General features: G+C 44.2%; 2 protein-coding genes across 5 annotated transcripts in view; one reads left to right on the top strand and one right to left on the bottom strand.

Annotated features, from left to right (window-relative positions):
- LOC144061127 (coiled-coil domain-containing protein 172-like) overlaps nucleotides 1-26929 on the bottom strand; it is a 115830-nt gene that overhangs the window by 46860 nt on the left and 42041 nt on the right. For 2 of the 3 annotated variants that reach the window (XM_077581261.1, XM_077581262.1), the window contains 3 exons: nucleotides 26177-26278; nucleotides 26011-26107; nucleotides 22706-22793 (listed from right to left, as the gene is read on the bottom strand). In XM_077581261.1, the coding sequence (XP_077437387.1) occupies nucleotides 22706-22793; nucleotides 26011-26107; nucleotides 26177-26278 (287 nt within the window). Of the gene's footprint in view, nucleotides 1-22343; nucleotides 22565-22705; nucleotides 22794-26010; nucleotides 26108-26176; nucleotides 26279-26929 lie in introns of those variants that run through there. The other variant, XM_077581264.1, reaches the window with a different exon arrangement.
- Nucleotides 17902-21067, top strand: LOC144061523 (uncharacterized). 2 transcript variants are annotated; one of them, XM_077582068.1, is made up of 7 exons: nucleotides 17902-18058; nucleotides 19126-19234; nucleotides 19309-19391; nucleotides 19797-19905; nucleotides 20502-20614; nucleotides 20687-20801; nucleotides 20879-21067. In XM_077582068.1, the coding sequence occupies exons 2-7, from the start codon at nucleotides 19192-19194 to the stop codon at nucleotides 21043-21045; spliced, it is 630 nt and encodes a 209-aa protein (XP_077438194.1). In that variant the 5' UTR covers nucleotides 17902-18058; nucleotides 19126-19191; the 3' UTR covers nucleotides 21046-21067. The 2 variants fall into 2 exon arrangements, with proteins under 2 accessions (XP_077438194.1, XP_077438193.1); XM_077582067.1 differs by having other exon boundaries at nucleotides 20876-21067.

Here is a 26929-nt window from a genome sequence, read left to right as displayed (position 1 = left end):
GTACAAACCAAACTCAAATTCATACGTTTGTTTTTGGTTACTGTCACATTTGGAGTGCGTCACGTGAAATGATCACGTGAAATGATTGAGACCTTTGAGAGGAAACGTTGCGGGAACGGCCTCGGGCGAGCCAGCATCAGGCCAGGCGGGGCAGGGAGGCGTTTTGATTGGTCGGCGTCTGGTGGACCGCATGGTTTGGTCTCCGCAAATGGAATTTTCCCGCCGCGACGTTTGCGTTCAAGGCTTGAACCCGGAGCCAGCTGTAGCTCGTATGGGAAGTTACATTGAATTGCTGCCGTGAAAATACGACAACACGCATGCAGGATGCAACATGGGAACGCGAATGTCATCATTCTGTCGTTTGCTGGGGAAAAATAAACAAGCCCAGCGAGGGTGGGAGAGCGAGATCGATGGTTGCCGCGGCGACGCGGCTTGTGCACAGAGACGCAGACACCTGCTATCAATCCGGATCTCGCACGGAAGCATCGGGATTATCCCGCAAAGTTTGGGGATCAGCTCAGAGTTACGACCTCTAACAGAACCCGCACGCGACCGATGCAGCAAATATTGAATTGATGTGTTTAGAAGACCTACAAAAACAAGCGGTTTGATAAAATATTAAACACATCACATACAGTCAGATTTTGCTATTATTTTGTTAGACAAGAAAAGACAGTAATTCTTAAAGAACACGTTTTCAATTATTAGATTTATTTTTATAATTTAAAAGACTTGACGCTCAGCTCACTTTTAGTTAAGCCTCCTGCAACTTAGCCTGTTTGAGGGGGCGGTCCTGTCTCTTGAAAATGACCACGTAACAAATGCTTTCATTACCGAGACAACCAAGGATGGATCTCGGGCAAGGTTCGGGGACCCTGGTCTTTGAGAGCCGCTGTCCCGCCTGTCTTCCAAGTCTCCAACACAGCTGACTCATATTATCAGCTCATCAACACGCGCTGTAGAAGATAACGATCGTGTTCATCAAATCAGCTGTGTTGGTTGAGGGAGACATGGAAGACAGGCGGGACAGTGGCTCTCGAGGAACAGGGTTACCTAACCCAGATCTAGGATGTTGTGACGAGGATAGCTATTAATGAAAAGAGTTTGGGATGGGGCAAATATCTCGTATTTTCACTGGTGGAAGCAGCACTTCATACACTTGACAATTAGACCCAACAAAGCTCAGTGCAACTATGCTCACCTTTTAGCTTTGACGCTGTGTAATCAGGCTTGAAAGTGACCATGAATCTTCACCAAAGCTAGTTTCTCTCTGTGTGGGGGTGTGATTATGTAAATAAGTCCTTTAAATAAAAAAAATAATAAAAAAAAAAAATGGCAGTGTAGTGCCATTAGAATGGTTTGAAAGTGGTTGTGAATCTTCACCGAAGGTGCGAGGGTAGAATATGCAAATTAGTCCCTTGAACACAAAAATGTCAGTGTCGCAAATGGCTTGAAAGTGGTCGTGAATCTTCACCAAAGTTAGCTTCCAAGTCACAGACGGGGAAACTATGTGGGGGTGGGATTATGCAAATGAGTCTCTACACACTGTTACCAACAAACAGATTACTCTACAAATTTGACACTAATTTGACATGGAAAACTTCATACTACTGCCCAAAACATGAATATTCGAATATGAACGACCCTGAACCCAACACAAATTCTTTTGTGTGTTCATTCCATCAACAAAGATGACTGATTTTTCCTCGAAACCGTTTGATATTTCGGCCAGGCTACAAGCAAGCCCGCTTACATCAACCATACTTTAGCACAGCTTCCATTTTTCTGCGCTTTATGTTCAGATGTTGGATTCTCAATGGCCTCTCGCAAGACTTTTTGAGCAGAGCTGAAGCGCGTACATGTTGAAAAAGTAACTCCCGGATGCAGTTTATAGATTTAATTCCCCGCAGACTGTTGCACATGAACTTTCCTCTCCCAAATTCCGCCTCCCGCTTGCCAGTTGCGCTTAAAAGCTGAAGAAGCGGCAGAGGAAGTCGCGTACACATTGAGCGATGGCGGACGCTAATCCCGTTAGCCCGCTAATCGGCGTCGACGCGCGGTCCAGACAGGCGATGTGCGGCCTCAGCACGGCTAACAGCGTCTGCCTGCCGGGGAGGGGTCCGCGGATCCATTACCCATTATCATCCCGGGGCTCTCGGGGATTAATGTGGATCAGGCGAGGGAGCGGGAGAAAGGGAAAGAATAGCGACTTAGCCTCATATCCCGTTGGCGTTGCGCCAGGCTATCCCACTCGCCGCGCAGTTATTAGGTCGACGGAAAGGCCCGGCCACGCCGTGCTATCCTCTGTGACGGTAATTGAAAAGTAGATCAAGTAACTTAATGTGTTTGCTGTCAGGGAAAAAGACTCCGGTGGACACAATCTCACTCAGCTGCGCCGAGTCTAATCGGGATTTCCGAGAAGAAGCTACAGCCTGTCGTCAAAAGTGGCAATCAATCAATGGATCAATTAGAGGTTATGCCATTAGTTGCTCCCCAGTGCTAATGATTAGCACAGGCACAGAACGGAAGGTGAAGTGGAGCAGGAATATGCCGGAATCTGAGGTAGTATCAGATCAGTAGCAGAGGTCGCTTGGCTGTCAGATTCATCCGACTCATGAGCATCGACAAAAGGTTGAATCGCGGCAACTGGACTTTGTTTGTTAAAAATGTTATTATGCTTCGGTGGACGCCCGCCCCGCAGAACGGTTGCTTCACTAATCACGCAAGGGCAACAACAGCAGCCTATTGTTGACCACCCCCAGGGAACAAACCCACCCAGGCATAAAAAGCGGGGGAAATTTAGAACTTCAAAATCCTTTTGTTTAAAAGGTCAAACGTCGTCAACTGAAAAGAACAGCCCAGTTCCTAAAAATCATTCTGTCCATTTCCATTTCCAGGTCTCCTTCAAAGACCAAATGTTTTTTTGCGGTTTTATTCATCAGAATTTGGAGTTTTGCTCAGTCCTTGTGGGAGTTTTGATGACACACGTAAAGACAATCGGGCTGTTTTTGTCATGATTTGTCACTTCCCGATCAAGGGCGCCAAAGCCGGACTCTTTTAAAGCCGGACTCTTTTAAAGCCGGACTCTTTTAAAGCCGGACTCTTTTAAAGCCGGACTCTTTTAAAGCCGGACTCTTTTAAAGCCGGACTCTTTTATGTCGTCTCAAATGTTGTCCTTATGCATATCCGTTCATAGCATGTCCCACTGACGGGGGAACGTTTACAACAAGTGTTTGCGAAGGTAGCGATTGTTGATTTCCCGTCAACTCAGTGACATATATGGGCTTAAAGGGTGGATGTGTCCCAATAATAAGGTCCAAAATGAGTCAGGGTTGCCAGTCATAAAAATGAAACGTGACCCAAAAATGTCATGTGTGAGGGGGAAAGCCGTCTTTCCTTTGATTCCATAGACTGTGACATGAACAGAAAGCATCCAATCAAAGTGCTCCGACTAACCAACAAGGAAGGGGCAGTAAATCAAAATCAAATATGTTGGAACCAATGTCAGTTGGTTTCTTTTTGTTAATTTCCCACAGTCATGACGCCATTTTAAAGCTGCTTAAAGTTGCGTTGTTACCTCCAGCGACGTTCGTCCGTCGAGCAGGTCGGCAGGTCACCATCAGGCGCGCCACCTTTCCATGTTTACCTTTGAATTAGCTTTGCTCTGCCGTCCGTCAGCAATGAATGTCCGTGCGGAAACACCAAATATCGGTTCCGACTCTTAACGGGTCACGCAAATATTTTTATTTAAAATAGCTGTAAGAACCAACTTTAATGGAGACGTCTGACTTAAGTCGGAAACTCGAGGACTCCCGGTATTTTCCAAAGCAAGTCATTTCTTGCCAAAACTGCAATCTTACAACCTTCCAGCCTGCGTTCCTCTTCGGAAGCACTCGACAACTAGTGCCTGCTCACGTGACTTCTCGTTGGCGAGATCACGTGTTAGCGCACGAAAGTTCTGCCTCGGAGGACTACATTCTAGACCGGTGCCGGGTTTGTGGTGTTCTGTTTTGAGATGATCGTAGCAGACCACGCACAAAACAAACAACATTGTTTGTTCTTTAGAATCTTTATTTGTCTTTTTGGTGTTCAGGCTACTAGACCTAAGCCAGGAAGCTCTAAATAAAGTCAATTTCCCGACGTATAGAGTCGATGCAGTCCTTGAAACTGTACACTTTCATGGAGTGTTCCAGAATATTCCTTGCGTAAACAAACGTGTTGGAGGTGTTCGGTCTCCTCACGCATCTGCTCCTCCTCTTCAGCGCATCTGATGGCACAGATGAGTCACGGCGAGCGGAGGACGTTGTTACCGAGCCATCGTCCCCGCTAATGAAGCGTCCCTGCTGTTGTCGCCGCCCACCGGTGCCAGGTCCTGCTTGGCTTTAATCGGCCCGTCCGACTATCCCCACAACGCTTTTAATTATCACGCGCTAAGTGCTGGCGTCGCCGCGCCTGCCCGGGGAGGAAATCAAACCGCAGCAGCTTGCCACTGAAAAGCGAATCTGCCGTCGCAGCGCGGCCAGGGGTTGGCGGGCGGGTCGAGCTGTGTTTAGCGGGCTAATTTAGCTACACTGCGCACTTGGAAACGGGTAGAAGATGGCGAGCGCTTCAGTCGCAGAGCGGAGATGAAGAGGGACCGCAATTCAGAATCAGAGGATTTGGATAAGATTCAGTTAAAAAATGAGATAGATGTCGACAAATTTGCTGATTGTGACACCGCCAATGTTGGTCTTGGTTATAGTTGCGCGTAAAAACAGCACGGGAATGTGATATTTTGCCTCGGCCAACACGGCATGTGAAGAAAGATTCCCACCGACTGAGTGCAAATCCAATCTGGCGTCACAGGCGGGCCAGCGCGCGGCCAGGGGCTGGGAAGCGGCTCGGGCTGTGCTCAGCGTGCTAATTTAGCCGCGCTGCGCACTTGGAAGCGGCAAGAAGATGGCGAGCGGTCCCGCCGCTGCCGTCACGTGGGCGCGGAGCGGGGATGAGGAAGCGGGAGGTGAAGGTGGCACCGTGTCGCTTATTAAAGATGGATCGCTTACATGCGACACACTCTCAGATTCATCGTTTGTACGGCGCTCTGCAGTCGTGTGTGTGTGTGTGTGTGTGTGTGTGTGTGTGTGTGTGCGTGTGTGTGTGTGTGTGTGTGTGTGTGCGTTTCCTGGGTGTGCTTGTTTTCCTCAAGGCCTCGCTCCCGACAGCAACATGATGCCACACTGCCATCTGTGGGTAGCTCGCTGAACTTTCAAAGTCACAAAAACATCCCATCATGCCAGAAGAGATTGACTTCAAATGACAAATTATTTTCTTAAGCCAACTAATTTGCAATGTTTTATAATGCAACATCTAACGGTATTTTTGGCCTATAACACAACAACTGTGCCACCAAAACATTGACTTATTTGGGTGCAGGTTTCTTGGTGGCTACGTCAGGCTTGAAACATGTTGTGGTTTGCCATCAGGGGGTTAAAAATGCGTCTGATAGCTAAATTCAACACGTAGATAAATACTATTCTAGGCTATCAAAACACAATACGAGATGAAAAAAATGCTACGTTTTTAGGGCAGATTCACCTCAAAAACAACAAAATGGACACATTTGGACATAGAATTAATTTCAACATGCTAGTCCATCTACGTAAAATATTTTACCATTAGAGGTGCAACAATGAATTGATTAATTGACAATTATTTGGATAATCGATTCAATGTTTCCATGTTCAACTCGGCCTCTCAACAGTAAATATTCTCAGTTTTCAATATCTTTTAAGATATTGGACATTTCCAAACATCGGCTTTTACTTTGGAACTTTTAACATTTTTGCCGATTTTCCGTCACGGAACAAACCACGAGCTGAAATATAATCAGTTTGTGCTTTTTTTTACTTTGAAATAGGCATCCAAATTCAAATGTTTCGAGAAGAAAAATAATGCACACACAAAATTAGCTCAGAAAATGCTACATTAGGTGCTGCAAACGTGGAGGATTCGCATTAGGCCTAAACAGGCTCGTGTAATATTTGGCGGATACAAATGTGTCAAAACATGCTCGTGTCCGACGGAAACCAGAAATGTTTTGCCATGAAAAAAACACCTTGGTGGGAAAAAAACGAACATGAGTTTGCCGGAAAAACACTAAACATTGTTCCAGGAAAAGAATGCGTTTGGCCAGGAAAATGTGAGTCCCCCACAGAAATGCATGATGGCGCCGCTGGGTGACGTTGGGTTATAAAAATGTTATGCTTGCATCACAAGCACATTTATTCGGGGAAGGCTGCTCGGCTTCTCCTCCTCCAGTTATTTGAGGCCACGCTGCCACCCGAGATCCGACTGGATTAATCCTCCAACTTTTCATTTTGGACTCGTCGCCCGCCTCCCTCTCGCCCCTCCGCCCCTCCGCCCCTCCCTCCTCCCGCTCAATGTGGGCTAATGACTGGCGTCTTTATGAAGGCGTCAGCTGCTCGCCCTCAGTGGCGCAAAGCGCTCTAATTATTAGTAATGCTTATTGGCCACACCGCTGATTTATTGAGCCGGAGATTAGTGCACTGTATCAGCAAAGGCGGGAAATGGGAAGGGAGGAAAGGGAGAGGGGGGCGGGGGGGGGACACAGCAGGTGGGAGCCACAACAAGATGGTGGAAGGCGAGCGAGTGTGCGCGCAGGTGCGGTTGATGTGAGAGGAAAGCGGCGATACGGGAGAGATTTGGACCGCTCGCTGAGACTCCGACGGATTGCGCTTTGATTTTTCCCTCCGTGGCGAAGGCGACAAACACAATATGCATCCGCTGGAGTGCAGAAGCTGCTTGGCAACATCTGCTCCAGGCCAGCAAACAAATCATGCTCGCCGCTTTGGCTACCTGGCAGCTTTGGAAACCAACAACGTGTGTTTCAAGTTCCTGGCAAGTCGAAATAAACGTTGTCGATATTTGACAAACCACACGGAAGACTCTTGTAACAAACACATCGACAAATACGAATAATTGAAATAATCGCAGAATATATAAAATAAGTAGAGACGTTCAATGTCACTTTTTTCAGACCGATATCAGTATCTTGAGTTCAATTTCAATGAACAGAAATACGGAAAATTGTGAACCATGACCTTTCTTTTTTCTGACCCACATCATAATTTGATGCGTCAAACCAATGTTGTGGAGTGACAACTACTGGTGAGTAGGAATTCCTCCATGTCAGATTTTTGATTTGGCTTTTTTGCCTGAGGTACCAGCGGCCGTTATAATGATGCTCATCCTTAAAAAATAATTATCTACTTTCATGAGAAAAATTGTATGAGAATGAAGTTTCAATATGAAAAAAAAAATGTAGTTTTATTACGAAAAAATACATTTCAATAAGGAACTAAACTTGAGAGGGGGAAAATGCCCAAAAGTTGTAATATTACCATGAGGAAATAACTTGTAAAACAAACTTCTAATAGCACCCAAAAAGATGACTCAATGTCTCGATGATTCGACAAAAATGTTGTTGTTTTTTGTCCAGGAACAACAAAGTACGGCGGGAAATCGCCCACGTCGGTGATCTTATCTCCACGCAGGAGACAAAGACAAGGTGAAAGAAATCAAACTGAACGAAGAGTAAAAAAAAAAAAAAAAGAAGAAAAAGTGAGCTGCTGGCCAGCCAGGGTTGTCTGGCGCTTTCATTACGGAGGCTAATGGCGTCCACGGGCCACGAGCCGCTATTAGCCACGGGGGGGGGCCATTAAGAAGCCGGGCCGGAGACAGGCCTGATGAAGAGCTGATTACAAAAGCCGCTGAAAGGGAAACGAGTCGGCAAGCAACCGAGCGGAGGAGTCCCACGGAGGCATAGATCAAGAAAAGCTGAGTGTCGGCCTGATTGGTTTTCTTTCACTTTTTCCCGGGAAAACCGGATTTCTGTTATTCATCAACATGGGCCACGCTTACAAATTAGCGTGAGGGAAAAAAGCTACACGAGGTGGATTTCATGATGCCATTATACACATTTCAATTCAGTACTTCATGTTTCAAAAATGTACATTCCCTTTTATAGCATGTAAAGCTAAAAAAATAAAAAATAAAATGCAACATAATAAAGTAGACCTGGTCATTTTTCGGCTTCTGAGGTCAAACTTTTATTACCGTTCCCTTTTTTGGCCAAATGTTCGCAACAGGTCAAAGTCAACCCAGTGGATTTCTTGAGCATTCCTTTTGAGCGACGACGTCGTGCTGAGTCCGCAGCGAGCCGGCAGACGTCACGTGGTGTGTTTGCGAAGCGGAGACGAGGATGTGGTTGCGTTCCCACAGAGAGTTTATTTAGCGGCGTGGAAAAGCGCCAGTTGTCGTCAGCGTAGTGTGAACGGGGCCCCGCGGCCGCCCAGTGTTTGTTTGGCCATCTGCCCGCCCGCCCGCCCGTCCGCCCGTCCGTCCGTCCGTCCAACTAACTACCGCAATGTGCAACAGTTTCTCACTGGTCAACGGCGTTAGCGACTACGCTCTCTTCCCTTTCATTTTGATGTCATTCAAAGGACGTGACTTGGCTGACATCCGGAACATCGTCCAGCCAGAGACGTCAAATCTGGACTGGTTGAGTGCTGTGGTCAAATAAGCCCGTTTGGCTCAATCAAAAGGCACCTTTTCATGCTAAGCAAACGTGGAGGTGGCAAGCAAATGTCGCCAAAACTTCAACGGCAAAGTCCCAGAATTCCCGTGCGCTGCTTTCCATCGACTCGTCTCAACTAAACGCCGCCAAAGGAGAAATATTGTGCATTTTTTGGGAAGCGTTCCTAAAAGTTCCCTGGTTTCTTAATAACATCCCCAAAATACATACCACTATGATCAACAAAGTCGCTCTCTATATTCGGGTCATTGGCGGCTAAGTTTGTCCGATGGTGCCGATTTTATAGTTTCATGTAGTGTGAGCAAAACGAAAGCATTTGGGATTTTATTAAAGACGGGAGTTTGTATCATCCGCAAGACAATAAAGAAGCACTGGGAGCCGCTGTCAGGTTTGTACCGTCTCAAAAAAACGATAAATTTGGACATCATGTGTGGTATGACATGAAAATAATGTTTTTCCGCTAAATCTATATTTTCATTATCATTTTATTTGTGTGGCTAGCTAGCTTGTTTTGTTTAGATGGCTAATTGTTAGCATCATAACTTTGATTTAAGCTGAAAATATGATGTGGTGCGACCAACCAACTTTCAGCTTTCCGTGATAGATATTTGTCCTAAACTGTAGATAATTGTAAATAATAATGAAGAACAAATAATATTATTATTATTTATGTATTTTAAATAATGGATTCATCTGTGCCGGGTCTGGTGGAATCCTCATCAGTGACCCTTAAACAAACGCACACTAAATACTGCATTTCACTTCTTCGCTATACTTTTCCACCGTTAATTTTGAGTAAATGTCTTCCTTTAATTGCTAATGACTCAATGTGAGTGCGTCGCTGGGGGGGGGGGGGGATGGGGGGTGGGGGGCTGCGTGCGCTACTCGGCTATAAAGAGTATTTATTAATTGGCTCATCAAATGCAAGCGGTCTGGAACAAGATCGCATATCACAAAATAATTCACCCTGCTTTGGACTTGAATGGAAGACTTTCAAATGTATCACAGGCTAACCTGTTCCTCTTTAACTCTTTGACTGCCAAAAACGTTAAATAACGTTTAGTAAAATCCTATGGAGGAGTGCCAAAGACGTTGAAAGACGTTTGTTTCAAAACAGAGGTGAAACTAACCATTTTCTATTGTGGATTACTGAAAATCGGAATAAGGTAGAAACAAACTTTTTTTTTTCTGATGAAAGATGAGAGTCCAATCTTTCATTTGGTAGTCTGTGTGTTTCCATAGTCCAAACACATAATTTTCTATGGACCTTGAAATATCAGTCAAAATGCTCAAAAAATCGGCTGGCACCCACGGCATCCCTTTTCTGAAAACGTCTGGCAGTCAAAGAGTTAAACGTGGGATATTGTTCACTATTTCTTTTGAACCTGTTCTTCTTGTACTGGTACAGCAACCGTAAGTATAATTCGGAACTAGACAATCGGACTCTCACTTTTTTCTTTCTTTTTTTTTTTTTGAATAATGTGACCACATGACTGTAACCCGTTAAAGGCTTGAATCAAAAGTAGGCGTGATTGGGCAGCTACACTTTCCCTCGGCTATTTTTAACGCGGCGTCTCGGTTAGCGTTAGCATGCGAGTCACGCGCCGAATGCATAGCGGCCGCGTCGTGCATGTCTGCTCGCGTTTAACTCACCGAAAAAAATACGACTCCAAAGTCAAGAAAAAGCGAAAAGGTGCTCTTGTGAGAGCAGACGCCTCGGTGAACACATCACAGCTTCACTTTGAAATGTCAGCGGTGTCTTTGGATTATGTCGCCGCCTGAACAAACACACACACACACACACACACACACACACACACACACACCCGCCGTCCTTATTAGCTCGTTTTTTTTTCTGGCTCGGCTCAGTAGAGGGAAAAGTTCACGAACAAGACAACTTCCTCCACCTGACTGCACACTCCTGTTGGGAAGGCACGAGGAAATGGAGCATGCCGCCCGCGGCATGCAGCAGCTTCAACTCGGCACCCTCGACTAACACGCTGAACTCTCTCAAGTCATTGACGGCCACAAGTGTTGATGGAAAATGAAGACCTTTCATTCATTACATGACCATTCGGAGTGAGCAATATGCTTTCAAGTACAAATAGACAATAAGCATGTGGATCGGGGCTTCAGATTGCCATGGTCCCAACTAACTCATTTGCTCCCAAAAACGTAGAAATAGGTTCTATTTTAAATATTACCATACTCCCAAAGACATATTTATACGTTTTGTTCATGCTGAGCATACAGAAGGCTTTGATGCAGCCTCCGAACTGCAGAGAATGCTAATGGCAATGGTAGTTATCACAAAACGGCCAGCAGGTGGCAGCAGAGTAGAAGAGATCAACCAGGGCCATGTTGCAAAAAAGGCTCTTTTCCCCACTGTTTTAAATAGATTTGTGAATGATGATGAAACTTAGCTCTATTCTAATGCTAATTGCTGCAAAACGGAAACCGATAGAAATATGCTTTTTTTGCCTGATGAAAGAAGAGACTCTAATCTTTCTTTTGGTAGCTTGCATGTTTTTATAGCAATAGAACACAATATTCTGCGGGCCTTGCAAAAGCTGTCAAAATCCCGTAAAACCGCTGGGAGCGAAGGGGGTTGCTTCCGTCAAAATGACTGCCAGTCAATTAGTCAGGAGTGCCTGGTTGTTGTGCTGACTTCTCAGTGGGGTATTTCCAGCTTTGGGAAGATTTTATTTTCACAGCTCAAGTATGTTGTGGGCATAAGAACGATGCTAGATGAAGTGGTGTTTGATTGAATGAGAGGCGTGGCTTCAGCGGACACGCCCACAGCATTTGAAAGACTTCGTTTTACACCATGTTGAATCCTCATTTTATGTAGTTGGCGATTTTTTTTCCAATCATTCAAATTTGGCAGGATTAATGACAGGAAATGGACAAAACATTTATTTTCACTTTCCAGGGACTTTAAGGATCAGGAAGACATGATTGTGAAAAATCAAGTTGAAGACGTTGTGAGGCTCTGCGGAGGCTTGAGTGTGACTACCAAGCATGAATGTTTGCATTGCAGCAAAAAAAAAAATCATTTACATATAGAGGAATAAAGGCGCATTTTAATGGCCTATCATCACATTTATGTGCATTGCGCTTGCTGCAATAATGGGAAATCCTCAGCTGTAAGCCGGCAGAGGAGAAAAACACCGCAAACTCCCAATAAAATCAACATACTCACTGCAGGCTGAAGATTATAAAGGAGGATTTATCAGCCGCCTCAGTGTTAGATAAAAAATAAATTAAAAAAACTTGAATAAACCCTGGTGAAATTATTCTTCCAGAGGTATCACAAAAAGGCATATAAAATATATTCAAATATAAATAAAATAAATAAAAAGTTACAAATGACTAAGTGAGAGAACCGGGTGATTTATCGATTTTTGGGATTATTTTTTATTTTCAGTCAATTATTGTCTATAAGTGTCAAGCTAGAGTCCGCACACTTCCTGACGCAAAGCTTGTCACCTAATTGAACCATTTTTTTTTTAGAAGAGCAATTAAAATTAGGGCCAAATTGTCGGCAGATAGAAATGGGATCTTCCCCACACTTTGTACCTTCGGCACCGGCTTGACAAGCAGATCCAACGGATCGGATGTTTTGAGACGACAGATCAGACAATTGCCGAGTAATTTATTTTCAATTCTGATTATCGATTCCCTCCACATGCTTATCAAGAAAAGAATCGGGATATCAACGTTTTATTGATTTATCCGCAATGACGACAATTCTAGCTTCATTGACAAAAGCTGTGTGGAGCAGCAAACCCATTTCATGGTGTTCAATTACCGAGCATTTAAAATAAGTGTTCATTTCATTCACGCATATCTGTTGAAAAATGCCCTGAACGGATCCTTTTTGATTGATTTGTTGAACATTTAACAAGACATTTATCATATAAAATATTTATTCAAACAAACATCAGTAGCTGCATTTTGAAAGGAGGCAGGAAGAACTTCTTAGCTATACATTTTCACACATAACGTTAAGACAACAAAAAAGACACATTCTCTATATGGAGGCCTTTTCATAGTGTTTGTCGTCCCTTAATGACGCCGACGCCGACGCCAGGTGTGCTCGGAGTGCGAGGCGTCATAAAAACACAAACGTGTTATCCAAATTGAATAAGAACAAAATAAGTAAAAAGCTCATGAATTGCGCCGGGAAGCGCGGGATGCACTACGTCAACTTTACGAGCCTCTGTAGCGTTCTGCAAGTCACCTTCATTCACGCCGACATAAAAGCGGCAAATTAAAGCCGTAAGTCAGGTGGGGTGTTCTGTGCTACGGCAACGCGGCTCAAGGCAAACTGGCAGGTGGCTTTAAGCGCACGCTTTCCGCGCTTTTGCCATCATTTCGACGTCTTCTCTCAAACGGGAGCCGGCGAACGTTTCATGGAGAGGAGAGCCGTGAAAAGCTTTTAGTGCACATTAGCCGCTTCAATCCCGTCCGCAGCGGCCAACGGGTCGCCACTTGTCTTCTTTGGATTTTTTGCATTTGTTAATTCATTCACGCCTCCGCTGCGGCAAATTGTTGTTTTGATGCTTTTGGCTTTTTGCAAATGGAAGGAAAATAACACACTCTGTCTGTCGGCTGGATTATTTTTATGCTCATCAAATGCTAACAGCAACTTTCCGGGGCCTTGTGTTGACGCACGCTCCACTTGGTTCAGATGCTTGTGGGGGGGCTCACGTACTCTCTGACTACATTTAAGTCAAAGATCCTTTCAAAAACCCAATATACGGGTTTTGAAAGGCTACGTAAACACTTGCAAAAACCCAAACATGCTCATATTCAGGTTTTCAAACCCCCGAAACAGACCCCCGGGTTACAACATTTCTACCCCGAATATTTGGTTAAATCAACGTCATCGGGGTTCTTCCTTTGAAGGGCACATTGCTTTGTGTTCTGCGCATGTTCTATTCGAAAAGGGATCTTTAAGTACAGGAAGGACTTGTATGCACGGCGGCCATCTTACGTTGCCACTCGCTAAATGAGCCTAACTTGAATACTTGCATTTCTTTGCAGCAGTTTTACACTCTAAAAACAGTTGGGTCAAAAGTAACCCAATTATAGATATTTTTATTTTTATTTTTTTTTTTTTAAATGGACCGATCCACTTTATGGATCAATTTGACCCGACTTTCGGAGGTTGTTTTATACAAAATGACCCAATTTTTCGACCCAAGTAAAGGATCTGACCAATATTTATGAGTTGTTTTACACCAAAAGACCCATTTCTTGACTGAGAGTTGGGTCAAATTGACCCAAGTAGAGGATCGGTCCATTTTTGACCCAACTGTATACTATTAAAATGCCACAAAGTGTATGTATACACACACACATATATGCGTGTATATAAGTAATTGGCATAACCTAATTGAGGTCAACCAACATGGCAACGCACTTTTTGGAGCAATGAGGAAATTGACTACTTTTATGATTGTGTTGAGTGACATGAATTGAATGTATTTTATTAACCACGGAAAGTAAAAAGATGAACTGACGTCCTTGCGTTGCGGTTTCGGGATATGCGGGCCGAACAAGAGTGACGTAAACACAAAGCAGAATTTTGACCTTAACCCAAATATTGACTCCATGTAAACGTAGAGTAGTCTGTGTATGTTCCGATACTAAATGGCTGAGCAACACTTTTATTCTATTTGCGTGTATTGTATTTCCTTTATTTTGTTTGTTTATATGCAGTGAATGTTTTTTTTTTAATTATTATGTATTTATTAATTCATCCTATGTATCAATTAAGATTTATTTGTTGTCAAATGTGCTTTAGTGAAGCAATTGCAGGACACGAGGCATCAAGGCAACAATAATGGCTGCGGTGCGAATGAAAGCGCAGCACGTTAGCGCGGCGGCCGGCGGGAAAGTCCCGAACGTGCTCGGAGGAGGCTCGCAGGGAAAAAGTCTGCCAGGACGGCTGCTAAACAAGACATTTGCATCTAGTAAATATTTGATCAATTAATAGCTTGCGCCATCTGCTGTGAGGACGACGTGCTCGTAATTCACCGCACACTCATCTGGATTATTTAGTCCGAGGCTCCAAGACATTAATGTTGCACACCATCCATTTTTGGATGCCTAAATTTTGTTGTTTTTTTTGCTTCCCCAAATGGAAATAATCCATTCTATGCTTAAAGTGTCGCCAGTGTAACAAAAACGGGATTCTGGGGTGGGTGGACTTTTTATTTACATTTGATTGATTTCTTCATTGATTTAACTAATGACTGAACGAACTAAATACTATAATGCGCACACATTAGTTGGACAGATTTGCCCCTTAAAACGAGCCAATTTCACGTTGGCAAGAATGATGCTGTAAAAACGTCTACAATTTCTGGGCCTTGGGATGCAGTGACAACTTTTCAAATGACAAAAGTATTCATGTTTATCTTATTTCTCCTCTTGAAAGCATGCCAAAAACATCATTCAGACAGAAGTATGAAAACAAAATGTATGGCAGGCTTATGCCTTCTTTAAAAGTACAAACTGGCTCTTAATTGCTGGTTTGTGAGGCCCGACGTCATCGCACCTGCGCGCATCCTCGTTAATTAAACAACGTAAAGCACTAAAGTGCGCTTTGCCGCTTCCCGCCACGCCGACGCCGTTTGATGGCTCACAGCGGGAGCCGGAGCGATGTTGCAAATTAAAAGCCTGTTAAATAACATTGCCGGCGTCGGTTCCGTCATTTTCTCACCAATCCCACAAAAGCTCTGAGCGAGGCCGTAAAATGTGTTTACGACACCAACAAACGCACAAAAGTCATTAAAAGGAGCTAATTGTTGTTATTATTCGTCGGTAAAGTCGCGAGCCTCCATCCTGGCATCGTCCGCAATGCCCGTGAGGCGGCCAACGCGGTGGCGCTCAGCTTCCATTTGCAACGCTGCTTTGCTGCTTCGATTGATCAGCCACCGATTGTGATCGACCGATATGATCGGCATGTCGACCAATGTCTTTCATTGCAGATCACAAAAAACGATCTCCTCTTTCCTTAAGACTGCAAATCTGTAACAGAATCATACGTTGAGCATTTTCTACTGCCAATTGGATATAATTTCCTGTTTTTGTATGATAAGGGACGGAAATATGGAAAGAATGTTTTTTTTTTAAATCTGATTCATCAATTAACTCATTCACTTGCAGCCATTTTCCCTGAAGCAACCCCCTTCGCTCCCGGCTGTTTTACTGGATTTGGACTGATTTTGCAAGGCCAACAAAATATTGTCTTCGATTGCCATAAAAACATGGAAGCTACCACAAGAAAGATTAGAGTCTGGAAGTATATTTCTAACTGTTTCCGTTTTGCAGCAATTAGCATTAGAATATAGCTAAGCTTCATCATTATTCACAAACCTGTTTCAAACTGTGGGTAAATGAGCTAGTTTGCAACATGGCCTTGGTTGAACTCTTATACTCTGCTGCCACCTGCTGGCCGTTTTTATAATTACTACCATTGCTGCACCCGATCTCTGCAGTTCAGAGGCTGCATCAAAGCCTTCTGTAAGCTTTAGCATAAAAAAAAAAAAAAACATTAAAAACGAATAAATACATCTTTGGGACACTTAAAACATTTCAAATAGAACGTATTTATCTGTTTTTAGATTAAAGGAGCAGTCAAGTCAAATTTTTTAGATGCTGCCTCACTAGCATATTCGGATTGATCAGGCCATTTTTGTCCAACTCACGGGGCGGCCATTTTACTGAATATGACATCACAGTGCCGAAGAGCTTAGCTTGCGACCGTCACATGACCAAACCCAAAAAAGAGGTGAGCCTTGACCGTCAGCCATTACGTGAGCCCGTCGTGTCGTCACTGTGATGAATGCCGTGTTTGGACGAGTGGGGGGGGGGGGGGTGCATACGACACATTACTGTGTGGTCAAGGAATTTTTGGACTTGGGTTCCTCTTTAATCAATTATTAAAATGATCGTTAATTGAAAAATGTGCAGCTAATCTATGTGATTGCTATCGGCCGATCTCGCTCATAAATGATTGGAATGGACATCTTCAAAGCTTAGTTTGTTCCATGACCAAGCTTGTCCTGCCCCCCCCCCCCCCATTCACCAGCAAAAAATATACAAATAATTGATGGCATATTTTATTTGCAAAGATTTTTTTTAAGCCCAAAAGATTTTGGATTAAGTAGGGATAAAGCACCAATATGGTTTTCTACAAACAATCTATCGATCTCTATATATGCCAGTGATGGAGGACAACGTCTCGCGTCATCATGAATGGCTGCTAAACTCACGGCGTCGCTGTAAGTGCCAAATCACAGCACGCGGGACTTCACTCTGATTTGACGGGATAAAAGTTGCGGGAAAAACACACAAGCCAGCACAAAGCGGGAGAGACGGAAAGCAAAGGCAAAGAGTTCAATGGCGGCGCAGAGAAAACGATGACAAGTCTCGGGGGCAGCTGGAATCAAACGCAAAGAGACAATTGTGCGCGTTAACGAGCTCAATCATTTCTGCTGCAAGCCTCAATTATTCATGCGGCTGCTGATTGTCACGCATCCATAATGGATCACATCACCTTCTATTATTCACGCGCTTGCCGGCGCCGCGCTGAGACCGCCGTTGCGCCGTTGCAGACATGTTGGCTTTCAAGTTGACATACGGCTTGAAAGCGGGTTCGCTCAGCGGCGTTAGCATGCGGGTGCTAAAAATGGCAGCGAGCAGCACCAGCCCAAGTAGGACCGACATCGTTGAAATGAATGAAGCCTTTTGAAGGCTGAAAGAAGTCAAGTCGGGTCAAAGTCAAGTGTGTTCTTGGACTTTGTTTGAGCCCCAAAAAAAAGTGTTTCATTGTTAAATTCATTGCTACATGATGTGAACAATTCAGTACTGAATTGTTTTCAATCTTCGTACGTTTTCATCATTTATCTCATTAAAATGACTTCACGGGCTTCTTTAAGTTTGACGTGGCTTGACCACTTTAGAGCGCCTTGTTGTTGTGGCGTGGAAAAGCCCTGCGACGAGCCGGTGAGTACGATTCCAGCCACTGCAGGCTTTTATACTGTAGATACTGTAGGCAAAATAACGCCCTTTTTTTCCAGGACGGTTGATGTGGGCGTGGTTTCAGCAGAACACGCCCACATCATCAGAGAACTGAGAGAATGGCTTGATTGATTATTTATGACTCATGATCCATTTGGTGATTTTTTTTTTCAGCTCTTTTGAGTTGTTTGCCAAATTTACAAGGCGTGAATTTTCACTTTTCAGCCATCATGAAATCAATTTGCAATTTGTGTTCGTATGATTCCAATCCTCAAGGTGAGTGTTGGTGGGCGGAGTCTCGCGCGCCGCACCTGCTTCCTATTGTCATCAACTGAGTATTTAGGCTCAGCCAAAGTCGCAGGCCTCGTTACTCTTTGCTCAGATGCCTTTTCCCGTTTGTTCGCTGCTAGTCTGAACGTCTTCTCGAAGGTAAGTAAGGCTGCGTTCACACTGCAGCTCCATTCAGATTTTGTTCCTGCAGCGTGAACGCTACAATTCACATTTTTTTTCACACCCGACCCGGGCCTCTTTCGCATGTCGATATAAACCGGATATGTACGCGACGCGTCTGCACCGTGAACGCTCGTCCGCACGCGTCCGATTCAAACGTCATCAAACGCCTGATCATGTGCTCAGCGCGGGCGGGAGAAAGTCCTTGGAAGGGAGACGACCGACACGTCTGAATATACGCAAAGCTGATTTGAGTAACAGTGTTAAATGTTTATTTGTCTTGAATTTAATCCCACTTGAAGCATAAACTTGTGAGGCGATCGTAGAAAGCCCTGCAGACGCTTCATCGCGAGCGGCGATGATGCAACGTCATCTTCGCTGGACTTGTCGAGGGGCGTCCCCTCATTCCCCCCCCCAAATATTTCTGTTACTTCTTCCTACCTCGCTACTCTGGCGACGGATTTCTGTTGCTGTTTGTAACGCATTCAAAACGCACGAGGAAGCCGAAGATGGCCGCCAACCAGGAACGAGCGTGAAAACTGAATTTGCGCGGCTGAATTTGCATAACGTACGCAAACATGACGGATGAATCGAACTCCTCACACGTCCGCAAAACGAGCAGTTGTAGTTTGGTTTGAAGTGCTCAATTTAGTCTTATTTTCAAGGGTCCTTCAAATACAAACAGCTTTAGTCTGCTGACTTTTGAATTTCATCCATGTACTTTACAGATGCGTGATGCAAGGTGGTTGCAAATCGGACTGCTCACTTTCAGTTGGCAACACAACATTTGGTAGATGACAAAATGCAATTCTCAAATCTCTACAATTGACTACTTTGCAAGTGTCGTGCAGCTACTTGTGCTGCCTGACTGAATATTGCGGCGCGATTGGAATGCAGTTCAAATGCAGCACAGCAAAATGTACCAGGCAACTAAAAGTTCCCCTTTAAAAAAGGAGCCTTTGTGATTTGAACCTGCTTTTCAAAAGTCATGAAGTCGATATTTTGAAAGCGACTATTGGCCAATCTTGTAAACTTTGCTCCCAAAGGCCGAGTCCAATAAATTCCCAGCCACGGTTTGATGTGTTTTCACTTGCGCTGGACAGCATACAAAGATGGCCCTCAACGGACTACTAGCTCGTCTCTGCTTGCTCGCAGGTAACGTTGCCACAAGGAGAGGATCTATGTTTGTTTGTTTGAAAATGTTGAAGCCGTTTTTGTTTCTCTGCCAGTGTTTCCCTTCTCGCATCAAGATGAAATGCAAACAAAGAATTGCAGCTCTCAATTTCTGGAGGACTTAACAGCTGATCTCCAGGTACTTCTAACATGTCCTCTTCTAGGAATCATTGTTGGGTTTTTTTTTTGCACAACTTGCAGATATTAAGAGTACAAAGCAAGCAGATAACGACGTGACTTCAAAGTGGTGCACAACTTTACGATACGATATACTTTTATTTTCCCCGTGGGGAACTTTTTCCTGGACTCTGTCCAGCTGCAATTTACAGTAAAGAGAAAACAACAGAATAGAAAGAGATCAAATGCAATAAGAGGAAGACTTATTATTATTATTATTATTATTATTATTAAAGGTGGTAGGCCGCCCTTATTGGCAGAAAATTACTCTTTTGGACAATACTAGCGTGTCTTCATTATAGTAAGGAAATGAGACATTATCAATGTCTGAACTTGTCAAAATGTATCTCTGAATGTTCTACACCAGGTGGCGGTAGAGTGCAGCCTGAAGCCCAAGTGGACCCCCCAGCAGAGGGCGTCCTTGCTTGTCCACATGAGGAATGCGACTGAGATTCTGCACACTCAACAGCTGAGCGGTAACAACAACAAATGACTTGTGATGATTTCTCACACAGTCCGAATGTTTCCATTTGCTTAGTCAACACAATGACACAAATGATGTGGTATTTGTTCATGCACTTCTGTATAAAAGGCAACCGTTTTGATCTACAATAATGAATTACATGTAAATGTCACGTGAGTCTTCAGCATACTAAAGTAGAAGTCTTCAAGCGTTTTTTTGATTGCTTTTAGTAAGCATTTTCTGCAAATAGAACAAGAGGAAATCGGTCTGATTACTCCTTAAGAGCAATAGAACTCATCAAATCGGTAACAATACTGAGAGGAAAAAAAAAACCTCATCAAATATTCACTCCATTTTTTTCCACAAGCTATTGTTTGCATGAATACACGCCGTCTGCTTGACAGTTCTGAGGTTTGGAATTTGAAAGTCAGTTTGTTTTCCGCCCACGTTCAAAAGCATTGACTTCACTTCAAACTCTAACTTGTCCGTAGATGTGAGTATTTATTTTTGCTTGTTTTAGTGCTGTAGAAAATACACGCGTGCTCTACTGTATAAACCTCATTTGTTGGACGTGGCAGACTTGCGAAAAGTACCGCTTATTATGTTCAGAATGCCAAGGAGCCGAGCCGGCGAAATGCCCGCAGCCCGAGGTTCCGGAAAATGGAGGCTTGGTGTGCGCCACGGTGGCCGACAGACGCTTCTGCAAGCCCTTGTGCAACCATGTAAGCATCGGGCAGAAAGAACGCCACGACCGGCTGCAAAACGACAAACGTCCTTCCTGTCGCTTTGCTCAGGGTTACGACTTTCAGTTCCTGAGGAAAAGTCGAGTGATTGAAGAGTGCAGCGCGGCGACGGGTTACGAGTGGAGCACGCAATACGTTGGCGGAAACAAGCTGGCGGTTTGCCGAGGTGGGCGCGAGAACGGATCGCCGTCACCGTTTGCATCGGATGTCGTTGTGTCACTATTCCTCTGCTGCCTCTAGAAGGGACTCAAGTGGGCGGGGTCAAGACGGCCTACTTTGCCAAAGACGAGGACTGCCTGACCACCAAAGGGAGCCAACAGACGAGCGCCGTCCTCCTGGACTTTACGGAAGAGCTCAACAATCGCGAGGGAAACGTCGACGTACACTCGCTTTGCCTGCTGTGCGGATGAGCAATAAAACCTTCCCAAAGCATACGGTGCTTCCTTTTTTTTTTTTTTCTTTTTTGTGTGTGACTATTTTCCAGATGCACGTTGTTTAAATTAAAGTCTCACTTTTACACTTTGGGGGATTTGGCCTCTAGATGGAACTAACTTCAAATGATCTCAAACCGAATCTTCTTTCTGCAATTGTCTGAGTGAGACGCTCAAATTTGACCAAGTGTGATGTCACATTTTGTCTTATTTGGTTTGGATAAGCAACCCTATATCCCCCCCGCGCCCCCCAATACTTTGGCAGCTCAGACCTGACGCACACATTTGAAATCTTAAAAGCTAAATAATCTGGCACAGGTCAAACACTGACATAAAATATGGCGTTTACATGAACTGATGTCAACAAAGTGCACCACACACACAAAGATTCGATCCCACAGCAAATGATAGTCAATGATAATCAAATGTCATACTCAAAATAAAAACCTAATGAAAAAATGACACCGAAGTAACAAAGGTCATGTATAGAGTAGACGCAAAATATGAAGTCATTGAAAGTTGAATCTATGGGGCCAGTGCGGGTTCGAGCAGTGCTCATCCAAATCCTCCTGCCGACCGTGCTGGCGCGAGCAACTTATTTACAACTTAAACGGTGAAAATGTGCTTTGTTCGGCAACTGTGGCCGTTCGACTAACATTCCTGTACTGCACTTGTTACTGACAGCAAATAACATGTTTCCTGTCGTCGTACCATTCGTGCTGCACGCGTTATAACGAGTTACATGTTCATAGATTCCTTTAGTGATCGCCTCAATTTCACTGTAGGGGAATGTGCGTGCGTGCGTGCCTGCTACAGTGACAAGTCCAAGCCAGTGCCCACATTGCACACTAGAGGGCAGCACGGCACCGCTTACAACGCTGACCGTCTCCAGACTACAAAAGCTGCGACTAGAAATCCTTCTTTGCATTTCTCTTGGCTTTGTGCAGGCTTGAAGTCATTTGTCAGGCCACTTGAATCAAACTGAAATCCTTGACTGCACTAAAGGTGAGAGAGCAATGGAGAATTTTCATTGTTTAACTGTCTGTGTGGTTGGCGAGGTCCACAAATACCAATTTTTAACATACACTCCCCAAAAAACAGCATGTTATTGTATTGCACACTTTGGCAAAGACACACCAAAAAAATGCTGAGCACGCCAATCAATCTCTGAGGATCATCTGATAATTGTGCTGTTGTGGACGTTACTCAGATGGCTCAAATTCAACGTGATGATTGCGATGCCTGCACCAAAGTTGCCAATAAATCCGTTTCAAAAAGGAATCTGAACATTTTTTATGTATAGAACACAAAGAATGGCATCTTTTCCATCTCATCTAACAAAGGTCGAAACGTTCGCAAACATTTGGGGTTGAGTTTGCAATTGATTTGCTCTGCCTGAACATGTCGGCCCGCTTTCTTCCATTTTCTTCCTTTCGCAAACAAGAACAACAATGAGGCGCTTTTAAGGCTGCTCTCCACCCTTCCTGCTGTCCAACTTCTACGAGAAACACATTCAGAGGACGCCATGACTCAAAGGCAACCCCGGTGTGGTGCAACGCCACGTAGCAAACCGCGTGGCGGGTCCGAACGCGGCCTCTTTACGCTAGCACCGCGTCGACGGCAAGAAATGAGTACGTACGCTCTGCAGGTGTCGCACTTCCATCTTGAGGGTCTCCAGGAGGAGCTCCAGATCTCCTTCTTGGTGCATCTCCAGCTCATTCCTCATCCTGGCCGAGCAAAAAGGAGAGTTTGATGCCAAATTTTAAAAAAAAATACGGAGAAAGAAAACCACCCAGAACAACAAAGGCATCATCAAGAGATTGTGTTAGCAACAAATAACACGTACACTAATGAACCGTCTACTCGTAGTTTTGCATCCCTGCTACTCCCCCCCCCTTTTTTTATGTCCACTTGGGGTTACCATGCACACTATTGTAAATGTTTTCAATGAATGTGCCTGATCCGTTGACTAACACGTTTTTTTTTTTTTACTGGCTATGGCTAGTGTTGGTAAATATGCAGACGCTCCAAAGAGAAAACGCATTCAGGACATTAAGCTAGCTAGCAAACTGCACAGAATGACTGCTAATGCGAAACAAAGGCCCTCAAGTTCTTATGTGGTGGGGGGAGGGGCAAGTGTGTCCCGCCCCCCCCTCCCCCTAAAAAAAAAAAAAAAGCGGTAAAAACTGAAATGGTGCACATGTCAGCAATTATCTTCATCTTGTATATATTATATTGCATATCCGTATTTGGATATCTCCAAATTTACTTGACAGGGTCTTTTTGTTGACATAAGAATAAAGATTCCCGTTGAAATGACCTGTGTTGGAGTGCCAATGAAAATTGAGCATTAGAATCTTGTAAAACAGCCGGTGGTTGTAATGAAGCTCGTTACGTGGCTAATGGAATCGTGGAAATGAGAAGCAAAGCGGCCTCTTCGTAACGGCAACAAAAAAAGTGTGATTTCATTTCACTCCACAGCAGCAGATGTTTGGAGGTTCAATAGCACATTACGCACCGCCATCTTTTCAATTGGAATGTAATGAAACACTTTTTAGCAAAGGGCAGCGCGCCGCCTTTGTTTACTTTCATGGGCCATAAAATGACATTTTTGCCGGGGCACCGTTCTCATGTGCGGAATTACACCCTAACGCTTAAGATTGCCATTTTCCATCGTTCATGTAACATTTCTGTACAGCGAGCGGCGGTGTCTTGTGTAAGCGGGGCGGGGGGGGGGGATTCCATACACGCACGCACGCTCCAAATCCTCCGTCCTGTTCCTTATGAGGGGGGAAACAATGTGCACACTGAACACTTTCTGAAGCACTCCAGCACTCATTCAAATTGACACGCATTCAATTTCCACCAGTCGATACGCGGGGGGTTAAATATGCCTCTTAAAGAGACAGCGCGGCCGGCCGGGCCTGGGGCGGGATTGATGGCTCGTGATCATACGAATGAGCCCAGGCGCATCCTCAGCACTTCCTGGGGGGCCAATAAGGCCAGGGAGGGGTAATGAAGGGCCCGCTTTTAATGAGGCTGATGGATGAACAGGACACGCTAAGCACATGCGTGATTTAGGGTCAGTTCAGGGATGGCCAAAGCTCATAGCGTGATGAAGACACAATAGAAAACAGCCTAGTTTTGTTCCTCGCCGGGGCACCCACGTCACTCCCAATCAAGCTTTGACAAAAACACGGCTGCACATAAATGATAGCATATCGCAAAGACAGATGATATACATGAGATATGACAGATTTGGCAGTTTCGATATTAGAGATACAGCGATATGCTTTTTTCAGGGCCAATACCGATACCGATTAGTAGTAGTCAAGGACGCCGATAACCGATATTTGGAGTCGATATTCATTTTCTCTAAAAGGGAAATAAATGGCATCAAATTTTGAAAAAAAAAACCTCCAGCTCTTAAATTTGTTGAATTTAAAAAAAACAGCCGATTAAGATGTTGCATGTTGGTATATTGTAAATAATAAACATAAAAATAATCATAAAACATTATATTTTTACAATTAGTGCAATGTGTAAAGTACTTATATGGGCAGCAAAAATGAAGAATTCCATTTTTGTTTTTTTTCCTTCCTGGAAGTCCATTGATTTTCTGTCCTTAATGAAATAAAAGGAACCGTAACCTGGTAGAGCACCGAGAGGCAACAGCAGTCGCATTCGTTCAGCAAGTCCGCATGACAAGTCACGTCACGTCGCCAAAGTTGTTGTCCATTTCGGACAAAAGAAACATTGCCCGGCCGGCTCCGACTCTTATTGAAGGCTAAACCTCCTTCCACACACGTTTATTGTACTCTTACAAAAGACGATCTGTTTCAGTGTACAATTCAAGGTGTTCTGTTTTTAATTGATTTGTACATTTTTTTAAAAAAACGGATTTTATTCAAAGTCTATTCTTATTTGAATTCCTCTCGCGTGGCCTTCTGCGACGCGTCCCCGCTTAAAAGCTCCAACCTGCACGCCTCCTCCTGAAAAAGCTTGACAGCCTCGACGGCGCGGCCTCAGCGCCCCGTCCGCATGAACGACAAGTTAATTATGGCTAAATGGGCTTTTTAACATTGCCGGCAAAGGAGCGGGGCCAGCGGGACGCCGGCAGCAGCAGCAAAGCCTAATTGCACTTGTCTTTAAAAAGACGGATTTGCAGCTGCGGCTGTTAAGCGAATTTAAGGTGAGACGAGCGATGGAGGCTGCTGGCGAGATGTCCGGCGTTTCTCAGGAAGCAAACGTCGCGAGAAGGAAGCGAGGACGCGCAATTCCACATGGCAGCACACTCGGCCCAACACGACGTCCTCCCAACACGAACGACGTCCTCTGACGCACCACTGCGCTCCATTCCTTTGACTTATGGTTGGCAAGAAGCTCTTGCTTGGCCTGATTGGGTTTCTATGCCAATTGCTAGCTTTGCGCAACGCTAAGCTGTCACACAACTGTTGAAACTGGTTAAGTAGTAGTCGTAGTTTGCTAAGTGCAGTTTAGTTGTATTCAACTCGGTACATTTAATCATTTAGAATTGTTGGGTTGTTTGTTTCAAACATTGATTTTGGTGCAATTCATTTCAACTGAAGCATTATTCAAGTGCAGATTTATTTTCATATATAGCAGTTACTATGTCCCTTACGATGAGAATGATAACGGCAATGTTTTAGCTATATTAGCCACTCTTAATTTGCCAAGTTTTATGTTGTTACTATATTCCTTACAATAATGCCATCAGTTGCTATGTTTTTGTGATGACGTTGTCTGTTGCTATGCAGTTACTATGTCCCTGTATTTGTCACTCTTATTTTAGGTTCTGCATTTGTGATTCTTGTTTGTTTGTTTTGATGAACGTGGCCTGCGACGCTTCTCTGATATAATGTTGATCGTTCTGGTGGTGCTCGGAGAGATCAAAAGTAGCAATTTTTCTTTTTGAACACTCACATGACTACGGCGCCGTCGTCGGACGTTCTGTGACCGGCGGCCTGGGCCCGCATCGTCGCGGTCCTCTTTTCGGCCCGGCTCAGCTGCCGCTCCAAGTCTGAAGGCAGATTTGAGATTACACATCGGACTCCTTTTGAATGGGACGTCCGAGGCGGAGGTAGCTGACCTGCACGTACGCTTTTGAGGGCCTGCAGTTCAAGATGGAGATTCCTCTTCTGCGTCAGCAAGTTGCTCATGTGACCGTTCTTCTGCATCATCTCCTCCATTTCTGAAAAAAAAACAAAAGAACACGGTGCGATGTGGGTTGGGAACATCTCGGACATTTTTGCGTTGAAAGGAAACATTGTGAAAAAAGCGTGCACATGAACGGGAGCGACAACATGATGACAGTTGTACATTTCTTTAGCGGCACTCCATTGACGATTCAGAAACAAAAATCTCATTCATTCACACATCAAATACGGCCTAATAGGGCTGGGGAATAAACGGGCATTCAAGTCAAATGTCAAATTATTTTCACAAAAACCCAATCTCGGATTTCAGTCATTTTATTTCCCTTCACATACCGCAAAAAGTACAACAACGTCATTATTCTTTTCTTTCCCTTTTCTGGCCTGATAACAAACAAGCTTTGAAATTGCTTTTGGTTCAGCTAATTCATTCATTCATTCGCAGATCAAATGCAGCCCAGTGGAACCTGCTCACGTTCAAGTCAAATGTCAGATTCCGTTTGGTCCCATTTTTTGCTGTACAAGTTGACATTGCATATTTTGTGTCATTTGTCTTGATTAAAAACATGTAACTAAAAAAAATGCTGGCGTTTGGAGGATCCTGGAATACATGAATGGCATTTCAATACATTTCAAGTTGATTTGCTAGACAACTACAGTAAATTGAGTTGCAAGCTTGGCGAAAGAAT

This window comes from Vanacampus margaritifer, chromosome 12 (genome assembly GCF_051991255.1).
Source record: "Vanacampus margaritifer isolate UIUO_Vmar chromosome 12, RoL_Vmar_1.0, whole genome shotgun sequence".
Classification (NCBI taxonomy): Eukaryota; Metazoa; Chordata; class Actinopteri; order Syngnathiformes; family Syngnathidae; genus Vanacampus; species Vanacampus margaritifer.
The sequence above is the reverse complement of the archived record's forward strand: the minus strand, read 5'-3'. Positions and strand labels throughout refer to the sequence as shown.

Excerpts from the sequence above, each read along its gene's own strand:
- LOC144061523 (XM_077582067.1), top strand. The coding sequence starts at position 19,192 with ATGGCCCTCAACGGACTACTAGCTCGTCTCTGCTTGCTCGCAG. Across the intron at positions 19,906-20,501 it reads GCACACTCAACAGCTGAGCG|AATGCCAAGGAGCCGAGCCG; the intron begins GTAACAACAACA and ends TATTATGTTCAG. Across the intron at positions 20,615-20,686 it reads GCAAGCCCTTGTGCAACCAT|GGTTACGACTTTCAGTTCCT; the intron begins GTAAGCATCGGG and ends CGCTTTGCTCAG.